The 15,270-nt window shown below is 48.1% G+C and overlaps 1 protein-coding gene across 5 annotated transcripts in view; it reads right to left on the bottom strand.

Moving 5' to 3' along the window:
• Positions 1 to 1,121: 1,121 nt before the first annotated feature.
• LOC135260731 (anion exchange protein 2-like) overlaps positions 1,122 to 15,270 on the bottom strand; it is a 93,912-nt gene continuing 79,763 nt past the window's right edge. For all 5 annotated transcript variants that reach the window (XM_064346208.1, XM_064346205.1, XM_064346210.1 and 2 more), the window contains 13 exons: positions 14,736 to 14,841; positions 14,080 to 14,264; positions 13,181 to 13,397; positions 12,484 to 12,687; positions 12,062 to 12,210; positions 11,222 to 11,416; positions 10,636 to 10,857; positions 10,098 to 10,187; positions 9,806 to 9,972; positions 9,289 to 9,542; positions 8,485 to 8,654; positions 7,722 to 7,895; positions 1,122 to 7,235 (listed from right to left, as the gene is read on the bottom strand). In XM_064346208.1, the coding sequence (XP_064202278.1) occupies positions 7,155 to 7,235; positions 7,722 to 7,895; positions 8,485 to 8,654; positions 9,289 to 9,542; positions 9,806 to 9,972; positions 10,098 to 10,187; positions 10,636 to 10,857; positions 11,222 to 11,416; positions 12,062 to 12,210; positions 12,484 to 12,687; positions 13,181 to 13,397; positions 14,080 to 14,264; positions 14,736 to 14,841 (2,214 nt within the window). In that variant the 3' untranslated portion in view covers positions 1,122 to 7,154. The remainder of the gene's footprint in view (positions 7,236 to 7,721; positions 7,896 to 8,484; positions 8,655 to 9,288; positions 9,543 to 9,805; positions 9,973 to 10,097; positions 10,188 to 10,635; positions 10,858 to 11,221; positions 11,417 to 12,061; positions 12,211 to 12,483; positions 12,688 to 13,180; positions 13,398 to 14,079; positions 14,265 to 14,735; positions 14,842 to 15,270) is intronic.

Consider the following 15,270-nt stretch of genomic DNA (forward strand, 5'->3'; position numbering starts at 1 on the left):
CAAAATGACATGCAGCCAGACCATAGTTACCTGTGGTCCCACACACACACTTGTCTTTAAAACTCTGGGTTGATTTGTCCTGATTCTAAAGAGGAAAAAACCCTGTAATTTGCTCTGAGAATAACCACCAAATGTTTGACATTTTGGAGAATAAGCAAGCACTTGACAACAAGCCTATTGATAGGATAGGCCAGATCAGGGTACTGTGGAATTGTTGTGCGCTGGGCGCTGTGCGCTTTTGAAAACAATATTAAGAATTAACATGTTAAACTAACAAAAAGAAAAAGCTCAGGGTTTTTTTTGTTGTTGTTCCATTTCTATTTGAAAATGCTGCCCTCTGGTGGAATTACAGGAAATTACATTGATTTACTTGTCACAATTGCTACTTACTCTCCTTCCATAGACTTGTGTGGACAAATATTCTCCCCAATATATTTGAATGCGCAAATGTCTAAATACCATCACATCCAATGCTAGATGGGACTTAAAACCTAATTTTCACACTGAATGCTCAGTACCAATCATCTGATACAGTGTTGCTTTCACGGAACATTATGAGGTAATGCAGGGTAATGTTGCTCTTGTAAATCATTGCTTGGCATCACGTGATGGCTGGTATAAGGCAAGTTAAGGTTCTTGTAGGTCTGCATGTGCATGTTAATGTAATTGCTTACTTAAGGGTACTTGTACATTATCTGTACACTGAAATTACTACCCTTGTTATTATTATTTTAGCAGTTTTTTCTGTGCTCAGTCATTGTGTTATTGGCTCCATGTTCTTGTTGTTCCCACACTTTTTATTTAATATCTTACCCGGGTGGCCTTGGAGGTCGTTCTGGATAAGAGTGCCAGCTGAATAAGGTCCACTACTGGAACAACTAGACGTCATGTCATTAGAGTATCGCTTTAGCGCTGAATAACAGCTAGCAAATTTACTAGCAAAAATTTACAAGCATCTTAAGAAAATAACTTATATTGGCAACAGACTTTTGTAGAAGCAGTGTTGTTTTTATTTTGTTCAGTGAATATTATTGAAACTGCGATCGCTGACACTGTCCTCCAGCACGTTTGGGTGCGTGTTGTGGAAAAGCATTTAAATGAAAACACCAGTCAGTCTGGCATAAATAGAAAAAGGTCACTTTATTTGTCATTGATATAGTCAACCTAGATTTGTACAGAAGACCGTCTAGCAATGAGCCATAAAAAATAAAAATCACATTTCTATAAACCGGTAATTAAGGTGTGAACCACATCAGCTGTCACGCGCTGACAGTCTTGACACGATGAAGACAATCTCTCCTATAGTGGGCGCTCTCACTTCCTTCTCCTGCTGTACGCTGACTCAGTTCACCTGTCTGAAAAATCACGGTCAAGTGTGCCTCTGTGCCAGAGCCACTATACATAGAAGCGTTTTCTTAGGTGTGTAAAAACTCTTAGTCTTACATTTGAATAGCCCTTTTGTCTGTCTAAGGAAACGTGTGGTGTTCAAGCAGGACGGCCCACTGACATGAAGCTTCAGACGAGGGCTGGAATTATTCCTGACGTTGTGTGAAGTGCACAGAACCGCTCGGGCCTCCCTGTCTGTGCGGTTCTCTGGTAGGTCCTGCCACTTGCAGCGAGGGGACAAGGGAAGCCGGACAGTTTTTGACAGGATAGTTTTCATCCTGCTAGGGCCCCTGATCACCGTCACTGGGATTCCACGTCTAAAAATGCCCTTTTAAGGGCAGCGAGATTTAACCCTATTCTAAGTCAGTGTTCTAGAACTCCATTTCTTTCTATTACCAGTAGTGATTGTGACATCAGCATTAGAATGTTCAGGTAAGAACACATATTCGTGACCTCACACCTTAGAGGGTTAAATATGGAACCAGGCAGACCTTGAGTCTGCCGGACCTCCTCGGTGTTTTGGCTTAACGCTGATGAGCTCAGCGACGTCATTGCCGAACACAGCAGGTGACAGAAAACTTCATCACCAGGCGTCAGCGGCGACATGCCTAAACGGGCAGATCTATTACGAGTGACAAGCCGAGCACCGGCAGCTCTCCAGGGGCTAGTGAAATCTGTCTACATCATCTCCATTTTCCTGTTTGTTTTTAAAATTTATTTCTGGATTGGCGGTTTTTTTTTTCTCCTCCAGTCGGTTTGTCCCATCGGTGCCAGTTCAAGCAGGGCGAGGACTACTGTGCACATCTACCAGAGAGCACTGGTGTTGAGTTTGGCTGATCTGCAGACTGCCAGCTGAGCTACAGCGGGTATCGTGCCACAGGCCTGTGTGTCACTGACCAGAGGGGGCTCACTATTGGGCACAGCTATGGCCAATCATGTGCCACCCCACGTTACTCCTGGCAACACTCAGAACTGGCTTAATCAGAACTTTAGGTTTTAGTTAATGACTGCAGCATTGCACAGAGAAACCCTTCTTTCTGCAATGCAGAAACATGCTTTTGAGTAGTGACGAGAAGCAGCAGGCAGCGTCCTGTACCCCACACACACACACACACACACACACTCAAGGACACGCACACACACACATACAGGGACACACACTCACACTCAAGGACACGCACACACGTACAGACACACACACGCACACACATGCAGACACACACATGCACGCATGCACACACACACACACACACTCATTCCCCACAAACGCACACTGCGCTCCTGAAGTCAGTCAGTTGAAACGAGTCAAAGCGCGCTAGAAAGCGGTGGAGAGGTCTAACCCTGGGGACTCTTAAATACACAGTGAGCTGTATGTAACAGACAGGCACGTGCAGATATGACCTGACGGTGCTGAGGACGCTCAAAGCTGTGGCGTTCTCCACCTCTGAAAAAGCACCCCCTCTTTTCCTGCAACATGCTTTGGTTTACCGGCAGTTTGCTCTCCCTGAAACATGAAAAAATGTGTGTGTTGTAAGTAACACAAATAATTCAGAATTTTGGTATTTGGTCATTTCGTTTCGGTCAGTGGTATGACAAATGAATGGTACTGACACTGTTGTTCGACATAGGGGCTCTGCTAGACTTAAAGCTCTACTGGGGCACAGACACCCCCAGCACTCACACCCCTGAAAATTGAGTTTCTGCAGCCGTCAATCCATCTGTTTTCTTTTCTCCTCTTAGTTGTCCACCTGCTTGTTTGACAGTGGTAGAGGTCACTATTTGCAGATAATCTACGCTATAAAATATGATCACCACCAAATTTGCCACGCTTAGTCCAGACATGTGTTTTTTGACACAATGCAAAAGCATATTTTTTCACCATCATTTTACTGGGGCACAGGAAAGTATTAGTGGGATACCAGTAAACGTGGTCTGGCAATGTCACATGGTTCAACAGTGTTTTTAAAGGTGCAGTGTGGCACATGGCATTACTGTGTTACTCTAGAAACCAACACCAAAAGGACCCGGAACAAGAATGTTGCAGAGGGCGGCTTTTACTAATGGGAGACAGTCACAGCATTGAAACAATCCAGTCCTATACCTTGGAAAAATATTCTGTCTTTAAAAAGGTATTCATACTTCTTTTTTTATATAATGCACATGTGTATAGAAAAATAACATCTTAAAAATAAGCCAAGAAACCTCCACCTAAAAGACACCAAAAAAAAGGAAGATTGTCCATTTGAACAGCTGGGATGGGATTCCAGTTATACGATATTAAGCTTATCGCTAACGTCAAGATCGATTCCTAGGAAAATATACTAACATACACATACATTTATATATATAATATATTCTTTTTAATATAATTTTCTTTCATTTCCATCAGGTTTACTCTCATTATGCCAACCTACTGAATAATGATTGCTTTTAAATACTAAAAACCGAACAACATTTGTTCAGAAAATTGATAAAACATGATAAAGAAAATGTGGAATATGTAAAGCAAAGTCATAATTTCTAAAGGAGACTGAGATGAATTGACTTTTTTCACCCTCTTGGTGGCACATAATGAAATCCCAAAAACATTAAAAGTCACTTCTGACCTGGTGCTGAATACATACAGTATCACCCTACACAGGCAAGTGGACAAGTCCACAAAACAGGATTTTGGGCAACTGTTAAAAATTTTTTTACGCAATCCTGCAAGATTTGAACCCGTGTCCCCTTATATCTCACACACATTCCACAAACCATACTGTTACCCAACACTTCATTCAGCAAAAAAAAAAAAAACTGTATATACCACACTGTGTATTTTTTTTTTTACCAAGAGGCACAATTCAGTCTTGTGTGTAGTGGTGAATGGAATCACCCATCCTATCATTCAGCTTTAAAACTGTTAAAACATTGTCGTGAATCGAAAATTAAAATCGACCCAGATCCTTTAAACACTGCTACTGATATTCCCTTCAAGCTTTTTCGATGCCTCCTGCATGCACTCCACCCACCCACGTTTTTATTGTTTTTTTTTTTGCACCTGCTTTCGTTCAAAAAGCACCGCACACTGGCGTGATTGGTCAGTAGTCTGATAGTAGTCTAGGTGAATGTATCAACTCCATCTCTCGATATCTCAGGTTTAAATTCATTAATGGCCAGTGCCATTGTGGAAAAGATAACATAACATAATGTTTAAGGACAGAGTACCACAGCAAGGTTTGAAATCCTGCATAGTATGCTATGAATTAAGGAGGCACCCAATCTCCAAAACTATAACAAAAATGAAACCGTTTTTTGGGTAAGAATAATGCATAAGAATTTAGAAAAGATAAACCTTTACACCCCAGTTTCAGAGTCATCCATGATTCCTTTAAAGGCTCCGACCAATCACGGCTAGCGTCAGATTCTGACCAATCGCAGCAGGGCAGATTCAGCTTTATGTTTTGGAAAAAAGTGGGTGCAAAAAAAAAGAAAAACAACACCACCCCACCCCCACCTTAGAAAGAGGCTGAAAAGATGTAGTGTCCTCATAAGGGAATATGTCCTCACAAAACAACCAAACAAACATACGGACCTACTGGTGTGTGTGTGTGTGTGTGTGTGTGTGTGTGTGTGGTGCACTTCCTCACGATACCACAAACTCCCCATTCCGAGCCTGCCCACACAACTCCACTTCGGGGTTGTGTGGCAAGAGAAAGAGGCTCGTCCAAACTAATGCACATTCAGAACGGTGTAACCCTCCCCCCAACCCCAAAATTTCAGCAGTGTTGCAAGAGTGTGAATTTGTGCGCTGGGATTTTAGTGTCTAGTTTTGTGTAAAAAAAAAAAAAAGCAGTATGTGTAAATTAAACTTTTAGACTGTTGTGCAAATAATACTAGTAGAGAGAGAATGGTCCTCTATGATGGCAAGGCACCTATTAAAATCAAACATTGCTGCAGAAATACTCTAGAAGAAAACACAGTGATATGTCACGTTCAGTCAGTTCACAATAAAAACATAGAGTACAAGTGCAAATTTGTGAACATGGAAAGCGGCTGCTTTGAATTTTTCAGATCTATCTTAACAGTTACTTCACAAGGAACCAGCAAAGGCTCCTTTTGGTTTGTAGGCCAAAAAGACTTACATTTATTTAAAAAATATATATGTTTTAAAAAAATCACTAGCCACAGGAGCAGCCTATTTTGACGAGGCATGGTACTGAACGAAGGGTTTTGGTAAGAAAGCGTTCGAGTGAATCACAGTGAGAGTCGATGCTATTCTGTAGCCCACCAAAATGCGGAGAACGACGTAACACAGTGTTAAATATCCACAGTCACAGTGACAACGGGCTAATCTTTGTACAACATTCTGTGTGTCTCCCTCTGCTGGCAAGGCCTGGTCATTGCAGACACCGACGCGCCATGCACTGGATTTCAAGTACCTACCGAGAGGAGAAGTCCCCTCTGCTCTTCACCTAGCGGACTGCAGGCTAGCATTAGTGACGCCGCTGAAGATCTGTCCTATTATCGCTGCCTGTGTTTCTCAGGTGGTTTTGACGCACCCCCCATTTTCATATGCGCCCCCCCTTCCCTACCTGCCCTAACCACCCCATACCACCCCCAAATACACATTCACAATGTCCTGTAGTGGCCTCTTTGGTACTGTAGTTTTTAGCCACGCTTAATGCCTGAAATATGTACACAGCCATTCAGACCTACCCACTCTCCATAAATGTAGCACTGAAAGGAGTACATTTCCAACTGAAATATCCATAATATACTCTTTGCTTGCACCTGCACATCAATTGGGAAAGGACGCAGTGTTTTCTTTTTTTTTTTTTTTCCCAAATGTAAAGGCACCGATACATTTGGTCTAGTGTGGATGTGCCATTGCAGCTGACATATGAGCGTATTATTTCTTTCTCTCTGTTCTGGTCTGTCTACGTCTGTAGTTTAGACAGCAGTGATGGAACTGGAGAAGCCAGCCTCTACTGGGGCAAACAGGCAGGTCGAGCGCTACGCGGTGTTATTTCTATGGGAAATATGCCGGTCCGGCATGAAAAGTCTTTTTCATTTTGCCCTCGCGTGAACAGCAGTGGCAGGAGGATGTGACATCACGAGATGAAGGAGCTGGGTCCCTCCCCCAACAGGGCTCCAGCGGCTGAGGGACTGTAGATCGTGCTCTTCCTGTCCACCCCGAAGGCAGCGTGGGTAGTGCGGTTTTGTGAGTGGTCCCTTGGCAGAGCCGGGGAGAGAGAGAGGACCGCAACCGCGGCTCATGAGAGCGGTCGTCATGGACGCGGTCGTCATGGACGCGGTCGTCATGGACGCGGTCTGGGAGCCTGTCACTCAGGTGAGCTCTGCTGCGTTTCAGGTTTGAGCGGCTTTGTGGCGCTGGCCGTGTTGGCTGGGAGGCGTGGGGGAGGCGGGGCTTATGCCACATGACCTGCTTGTAGCTCCGCCCCTAGCCCCCATGCACCTGCCGCCCCTTCGTTTCCCTTCTCTGCCCCGCTACGTCTACCCTCCACCTCCCTCCCCCAGTTCGTCTTCCTGAAAACTACACCTACACGAATCAATCAGGAAGACCGATTATAACAATGATTGCCATAGTCAAACAAAAGAAACGTGGTTACAAATATAAAATAAAACGGTCAGAAAATGAAAAGCTATTATGAATACACTGGGAGAAGGGGGAAGGGGCGTTCACTTGGAGAGGGCAGGGCCAGCTGGCTGAGTGACTGGCAGGTCGGTGTAGCCATTCAGAGGGGTGCGGGAGGAAGGGGCGTGTCTTAAACCGGCATGTGCATCTCAGTGTACTCGTCCTGCCCCTCCTTCTCATCGAACGTGGGCTCTGCATCATCGGCGTCCAGCTGTGACACAAACAAGGAGAGGAAAGAGAAAAAAGAGCAAACTGGTTATCTGCCGTATCGCTTTGCTGTATGTGCTGTTATATAAAGACCTTGTGAGGTGATGCTGACACGCAGAATGTTGTTAAGAGAGTTGGTCTGATCCCAGATCAGTACAGGGCCAGGTTTATCAGCCGATCACAGATCACTGCACAGGGCCAGGTTTATCTGCTGATCTCAGATCAGTACACATTGCCAGGTTTACTCGCCGATCTCAGATGACTGCACAGTGCCAGGTTTGTCTGCTGATCTCAGATCACTGCACAGTGCCAGGTTTATCTGCCGATCTCAGATCAGTACACATTGCCAGGTTTATTTGCCAATCTCAGATCAGTACACAGTGGCAGGTTTATTAGCTGATCTCAGAGCAGCGCAGTGCATCCGGCTGGGCCTCTGCTGGAGTGATATGCCCTCTGGCCAACCGCTAGCGCCCTCTGCTGGAGGACTCACACATTGCATCTCGCGGGGAGTGAAGATGCGTTGCATCAGGAACATCTTTATGGGGACGGTGAGGATGAGAACGAAGGGGAAGGCCAGGGAGGCCACGGTGGACATGACCGCCCACAGCACGGCCAGGCACACCATCTGGATCCCGGTGAACAGGTGCATGCGCAGCGTCCGCACCTGCGTGCACAGCGAGAGTCACCTGTCAGTCACTGTCGCTCACAAGCATCACGCGCTTTACAGCGCACCAGCACCCACATTTCCCTCTTAGAGCCCAGATAACCTGGTACCCTGAACACACCCTGACTGGGAGGTTATACACATGCGCGCACGCACACACACACACACACACACACTCACGCACATACACACACCTGCACTGTCATAACACACACACACACACACATGATTTATTATTTAGATCACTTGCAAGGCCTCAATAGTCAGCAGCTCCTCTCATATATAATATCCTTTATGCTTCTAATTTTCTAAGTGAACTAACAACCCCACAAACGTACATATTCAACCGGAGGAAGCACTGACAGTCTGGCTGTCCCGACAACCCTGCTATCATGGAATGTGCTCACAGCGTTGCTGGAATGTTTGGTCTATGTCCTAACATTGACAGTACATGGGCAGCAACTTTGTGAGAGAGTTTTGCATAAGCTGGGAACAATCTCAGCCAGACCGCACACAGGGGGTACATTTCCCAGCATGCCACAGCACGCGCCCCCCCCCCCCCCGCCCCCCGCCCGCCCCCGGGGCTGACCTTGCGCACGTAGGTGTGGTCGGGGTGGTACTTGGGGGGCATGAGCAGCAGCAGCATGCGCTCGGTCAGCTGGATGCCGTTGAGTGACATCACGCCCATGTAGAGGAAGATGCCGAACAGCACCGCGAGGGGGATCTGCCGCAGGAGGTCCCCGATCACGATGGACAGGCCTGGCGGGAGGAGGAGGGACGGAGGGACGGAGGGACGGAGGGAGGAACAGCGGTGGAAAGATGGAGAGGAGGTGAAAAGGGAAGACAGAGATGAGAGATAGAATGGGGGAGGAGTTTGAGGGGGAAGAAAAATAAGGTGCCTCAATCTAAACTAATCAATCAGTTATTGACACAAATAATTTGAAGTAAATGGTAAATGGACTGCATTTATATAGCGCTTTTATCCAAAGTGCTTTACAATTGATGCCTCTCATTCGCCAGAGCAGTTAGGGGTTAGGTGTCTTGCTCAAGGACACTTCGACATGCCCAGGGCGGGGTTTGAACCGACAACCCTCCGACTGCCAGACAATCAGTCTTACCTCCTGAGCTATGTCGCCCCTTGAAGTATGCTCCTGTTTTTAACTTCTGCTCTGCTCTTTAATTTCTCTTTAAAAAACATCTGATATTTGTAACTGGATTGTCAACTGTCTTGCTGGGTAACTTTGTGTTTTATGCCAGGTGCCCCTTGTAAATTTTGACACAGAAATGTAGAATTAAATTTAAACGGGGGTATTACTGGTTAACTAAAGGTGAAATGAAAATAAACAGGCTTTGTACGCTCATATATTTGAAATGATTGGCTTTTGTCTCTTACCCACTAAGATGGCAACAAGCAGCCCGGTCACCCGCTGCTCCTTGACCTCCTGAATGCGGGGCTTGTCGCCGGGGGCGACGGCCTTGCTCATGACGGTGAGCGCGTTGACGTGGGTGACGGAGCGCACGGTGGCGGCGGCCAGCCAGGGCAGGCCGAAGAGCGAGGAGATCCCGCCCACGGTGACGATGATCATCAGGTCCAGGTGGAAGCCCGTGCCCTTGACGAGCATCCTCTCCTTCTTACTGACTATCAGCCTGAGGAGCACAGAGGGAGAGGGGGAAGAGAGGGGGAGGAGAGGAGAGGGGGTGAGACTCCAGACTGCAGCTAAATGCAGAGGAATATGGCTTCAACCATTCGAAAAAATAGGTTTTATGGACTGCATTTCAAGTCAGCATTCTAGAACCCCACAGCTTTCTATGACCAGTCAGCGATTGTGACATCAGCATCAGAGTGTTCAGTCCAGGGCATTCTAATCACACATCTGTGACCTCGCACCCTGAGGGGGCAAAGCACTCACGAGGTGATCTGCGTCTCCATGAAGATGAGGATGAACACCAGCAGCGCCGGCAGGATGCTGGCAGCCATCATCCAGATGGGGAACTGGCCGTCCGACCCCAGCGGGTTGATCACCCAGCCGCGCTTCTCCGGGCTGGTCACCGAGAAGCCGCTGGGCACGCTCAGTTTCTGCGGAGGGAGCGGGAATGGGAACGCTCAGCTTCACCGGTGACCGGGAGGCTGATGTCCGCAGCAGGTGCCGTTCAGCGTTAGTGTAGACACGGACAGCTTTAAGAGTGTCTGATGGATCTCACCTGGCTGTAGATGTCCCGTATGCTGTAGTCCACCAGGACCATGATCAGGATGGCGATGGGGACCCCGAAATCTCCGATCACCCTCCGGATCTGACGGGACACAGGACCGTCAGTGAGGTCTGGACCATACTCTACAAGTCTGGCCAACTAATCCATTTATTACTACTCAGAGAAAGAAGACCCAAGTTATTTCAGTATAAAATGATACAGGAGTAGTTCTTCGGGTTAGCCAAAGGGAAAGAGCTTCAATTTTCTACAATTGTTTGGCACTGAGGAATGACAAACACAAATCACATCTGAATTCAAACTCCAGAAAAAAAAAGGAAAAAAAAAAAATCCTATCCATAGTTTTGTGTACAATATGGCACTTATGTTTGATGTCTCTAATGACAAATTCATACAGACACAGCTGGCAAAACAGCCCACACATTCAGCAACCCGCCTCCACAGCCGAGAATAGGGCTGCCTGTGCAGGTGCTATTGGCCTGCTGCAGGTCGTGAATGAGGTTCTGGATCAGCGGGCCGCCCTTGCACTCACCCTGCCGGGGAAGAAGGCGCTGTTCTTGAACTTGCGCAGGTAGAACGCGATGAAGAACGTCCCGGACATGAGCACCAGGGACAGGAGGGCGGTGTTCGGCTCGCCCCGCACCTTGGCGGGGGGGCCCGCGTCGGTGCCGTTGCCCGGCAACGGGATTCCTGTGTTATTGTCAGCCGTGCCGTTGTCCAGGGAACAGCGCTGGAGCGGGTGCTCCTGGAAGATCTGGGGGAAGGAAGCGCGTGTGAGCCTCCAACTCGGGCGAAAGTGGACGCCGATCGGTAAGAATCTGTTCTTTGATTAATAATCATTTTTGCTGACACTGCTTGTAAATTACTGTGGATCAGCTAAGCGGGTGCTCCCTCAACCCTTTGAGGTGTGAGGTCACAAATGTGTGATTAGAATGTTCTTAACTGAACATTCTAATGCTGATGTCACAATCACTGCTGGTAAATGAAAGCAATAGGGTTCTAGAAGACTGACTCAGAATTTGGAAAGACGACAATCCTACTCTTCAAACGGTTGAAGGCCCTGCCACCCCACCCTCCCCCCTGCCTTTCATCCCCTGCTCCTCCATCCCCCTCCCCACCTTGCCCAGCTTGGAGAAGGTCTCGTAGATGAAGATGAGGGAGATGAGGAAGGCGAAGATCTCCTGCGTGAAGCGGGACACGTAGCAGACCAGGAAGCTGCCCTCGAAGGCCACCATGAGGACCACGATGATGATGAGCCAGAACCCGATCCAGACCCGGCCCGTCAGGTACTCCATGCCATTGGCCGTGCAGAACTGCAGGTGGCCACAGACAGAGAGAGGCACTCAGACAGGATGATGTACACAGGCTGCTGAACTGCAGAGGTGGAGAGTCCAGGTGTCAGAAGGTAAAAGTCCTGCCGTGTGTTCCTTCCACCCATGACCTCAGCCGGCTGATTCCCCTAATTATGTCCACCTTCTGGCTGAAGAATTGTGCTAATTAGTAAATCCAGGAGATTGGAACAAAATACTGGGGAGGACTTTTACTGTCTGAACCTGGACTTTCCAGCTCTGTGTAGATGGCCACAGACACAGAGAGACAAACACACAGCATGATGTAGAGAGGCTATTGACAAGTGAAAACCATAAAATGTTTCACTATTTATTATTCTTATAAAAGTTTCATGTCCAAACCTACCAAAATACAGAGAACAATTTTTAACACTGAAGAGCAATATTCATTTGTCATTAAGATTTGAATGCGATAATTCCATAGTTATTTTACTGAACATGTATTTTCACAGTACGAGCACTAACAGGAAGTAAAACACACTACCAAGTTGTTTTCTAAATGCTAGTGATCAGCTGCAGGGAGTCCCTTATTGGACAGAGCTACCGTGTGATGTCATAAATGGCCAGTGATGTCATAAATGACTCGCTGCAGCAGAAGGGGAGACTCACGGAAAAGAAGGCCTCCTCGAACACCAGCACGGGGCCGGAGAAGCCCACGATCAGCATGGGGTTGGCCCCGATAATACTGAAGATCACGCCCTGCAGGGCCGTGGCTATGATCAGCTCTGACACGCCGATCAGCCCGTCCGTCTTCTCGCCTGAGGGGAGAGGGAAAGGAGCGTCCCAGTCCGTTCGATTTACCGTAACAAGACCTTCAGCTCACGCAAAACCAGTAACAGAACCCGTGATTGGCCGTGGTATTTCTTTAGCACCAATCGTTGGTTGTGTTGTTGGTTTTGCTTGTGCTAAAAGGCTTAGCACATGGTAAAGGCCATAGTAACTCAGGCCCTGAGTCGCTGGAACATCGAGGTGTGGACGGCTCTTTTCTCCAAAACCTTGGTCCCCCCCTCGCCCCCCCGCCCCGGACTCACCCAGGAGCCCCCCGAACGTGATGGCGGGCGACAGGGCGGCGAAGTAGATGAAGATGACGGCGGCCATGCACTGGGCGTTCATGGCGTCCTTGAAGTCGCTGAGGTACTTGGGGTAGCGGCGGCGGGCGTCCCGGATGACGCCCCCGAACGGGCGACCCGTCCGCTTCAGCGGGTCATCCCCGGGCTTGAAGGGCGCGAGGAGAGCTTCGGAGGCACGCATGGAGCAGGAGAGAAAGACAGGAAGACAGAAAGAAAAAGAAAAGGGAAGAAAGAAATAAAAGAAAGAATAAAATAAATAAAGAAAGAAGGGAAGGGACAGAAAGTAGTTTACAAAGATCATTCAAAATGTTATTTGAGTGTAAAATAATACAAAATTTCAGAACCCCATATAAAAATTCCACTGTACTCGCATCTTAGCTTGATATGAGAATGTCACTGATGTTCACTGCTGGCAAAACGGCACAAAATCAACAGAGGTCTGACTTTATGTTCAACGTCCAAGCAGAAAGATACACTCGCAGACTAATTATCATTTTGAACCGAGGCTATCCGGGTGGCTGTGCAGGAACCGGAAGCGCGGCCGAGGCCCTTGACACGCTAGGCCGGCGAGCCTGGAAGGGAACAGCCCGTCCTGGACGTGACCGAGAGCCCGGGGGGGGGAAAACCCTTCCCTCATTCGGGCGGCCTCCGTCCGTACCTTTGTCTTCGGGACTCTTGGGCTCCTTGGCCAGCAGCTTGACCTCCTGCTCCTCCCTCTTGCGGAGCATCTCCCGCTGGAAGCGGGCCACCGACCGGAGCAGCTCCTCCCCGCCCACCTCGGACGGGGGCAGCACGATGCTGCAGTCCAGGAAGCTGTTGATGGCGTTCAGCAGGTCCTGCCGGTCGTCCGCCAGGTAGGCCGCCTCGTGGAAGTGCTGTGGGACAAGCGGGCAAAGGGTGAAGACCTCACCTTGAGCTCTTGGGGCAAGAGCATACATCTTTGAGCACTTAAAAGTATATTACCTTTGAGCACTTCCCTAATAACTTACACAAACTAAGTTATTAAACTCATAACTCGTATATGCCTAAAAAGTAGTCACATATCAATCTTTGGCACTGTAGTGATAGCAGTCAGTGAGCTAATATTTATGATAGTGAGGCAAGGCTAAATACTTCGGCAAGAACAGATGTCCATAACTCACTTGACCTTTTATTTTGGCTGCTAGCTGTTGTCTTCTAGCATGCTGGTATTGATGAAGAGACTTAGGACGGTTCATCCAAGAGGTAAAAGGCAGAATTATGTTTTCCCAAGCCCTGTGTGCGGAAAGCTCTTGGGCAGGGCTGCCTAACCTTGTTCCTGGAGGTCTACTGTCCTGTAGGTCTTCATGCTAACCATAATTTTACACACCTGGTTCTACTAATTAGCAGCTCAACAAGATCTCTAGCTGTTGAATGAGGTGTGCTTTGTTAGGGTTGGAGTGAAAACCTAGAGGACAGTAGATCCCCAGGGACTGGATTGGGCAGCCCAGCTCATGGGTGTCCCTCTCGTGTCCCCTCCATCATGCCCCCCGCCCCCCATGTTGCCCCCCCCCCGCCATAACCCATAACCGGCCTCACCTTGTCGGACATCAGAGTGGAGATGGAGCGGCCGATCTGGTGGTAGTCCATGCTGGTGCTGGGGGGCCCCAGCAGGACGAAGATGAAGCGGACCGGTACCGGCACCTCCAGAACCGACTCCAGCAGCACGGCCTCCTGCAGCCGCACAAAGGCCATGGTGGGCTGATCCAGGAAGTCCACGCTGCCTGCGGGGGCGAGCAGCCCAGTCAAACACAGGCCACACACATTTATTTAGATGCACAGCACCACGTTGACTTGGCACGTAACGAATTAACTAAAACTAACTAACAATAACTAAGATTAACTAACTAACACTAACTAACTAAAACCAACTGAGATCAACTAACTAAAACTAACTAAAGAACTAACTAACTGACTAACCAACTCGCTCACTCGCTGGCTGTGTCGGAATCAGCACACTTGCCTACTACTGAGCACACAAGTTGCATACAAGTTCATACAAGTGATTCGGACATGGCCACACACTCACTCGCTCACATTTAGCAGGCTGATGATTCTCCACAAGGGAAAGCTATTAGCACTCAAGCAGCTGAAATTTGGGAGGTGGTATGTAAGTGGTGCTTTGCATGAATGAAACTGTGTGTCCTTGTTTTTATTGGTCGGTTTTATTCGGTGTCTTCGGCTGAAAGACTGACCCACGAGGACGACGGTGGCCTCAGCGTTCTCGGGGATCTTCTCCAGCAGCTTCAGCTCGTGTTTGGATTTGGAGCGGTGCATGCCCAACACCGGCGGCATCTCCTTCTGCGGGTGGCACACACAACCCAGAGACAGGGCCTCAGCCGGGGCGGACGCCAACACGCCTGCCAACACTGCCCCCCCCTCCAACTGCCACCCCCTGCCTCTGGACTGGCATCACTCCGGAACGTGCCAAGCAGGTCACCCCCTACCCAGCTAAAGCATGACATTTTGTAATACTGCTGCGATATTACTGTACTGCTGTTGCAGGGTTCCTATGACACATGTTGGGTTTCCCCAAGACTCTTAATTTGAAGCACAACACACATAAGATCCTGGAAGGTACCCTCCAAGGGATCAAGACAGTTTTTCTTCAAAATAACAAATCTAAATTTTATTTGCTCCATGACATACCCAGTTTTATATAGGATTGCATAGCGCATTGTATTGAGTCATTATGGCCATGTAAAGTTCAGGTAGCCATTTTGCCATTGC

This window comes from Anguilla rostrata, chromosome 8 (assembly GCF_018555375.3).
Source record: "Anguilla rostrata isolate EN2019 chromosome 8, ASM1855537v3, whole genome shotgun sequence".
In the NCBI taxonomy this organism is placed as follows: domain Eukaryota; kingdom Metazoa; phylum Chordata; class Actinopteri; order Anguilliformes; family Anguillidae; genus Anguilla; species Anguilla rostrata.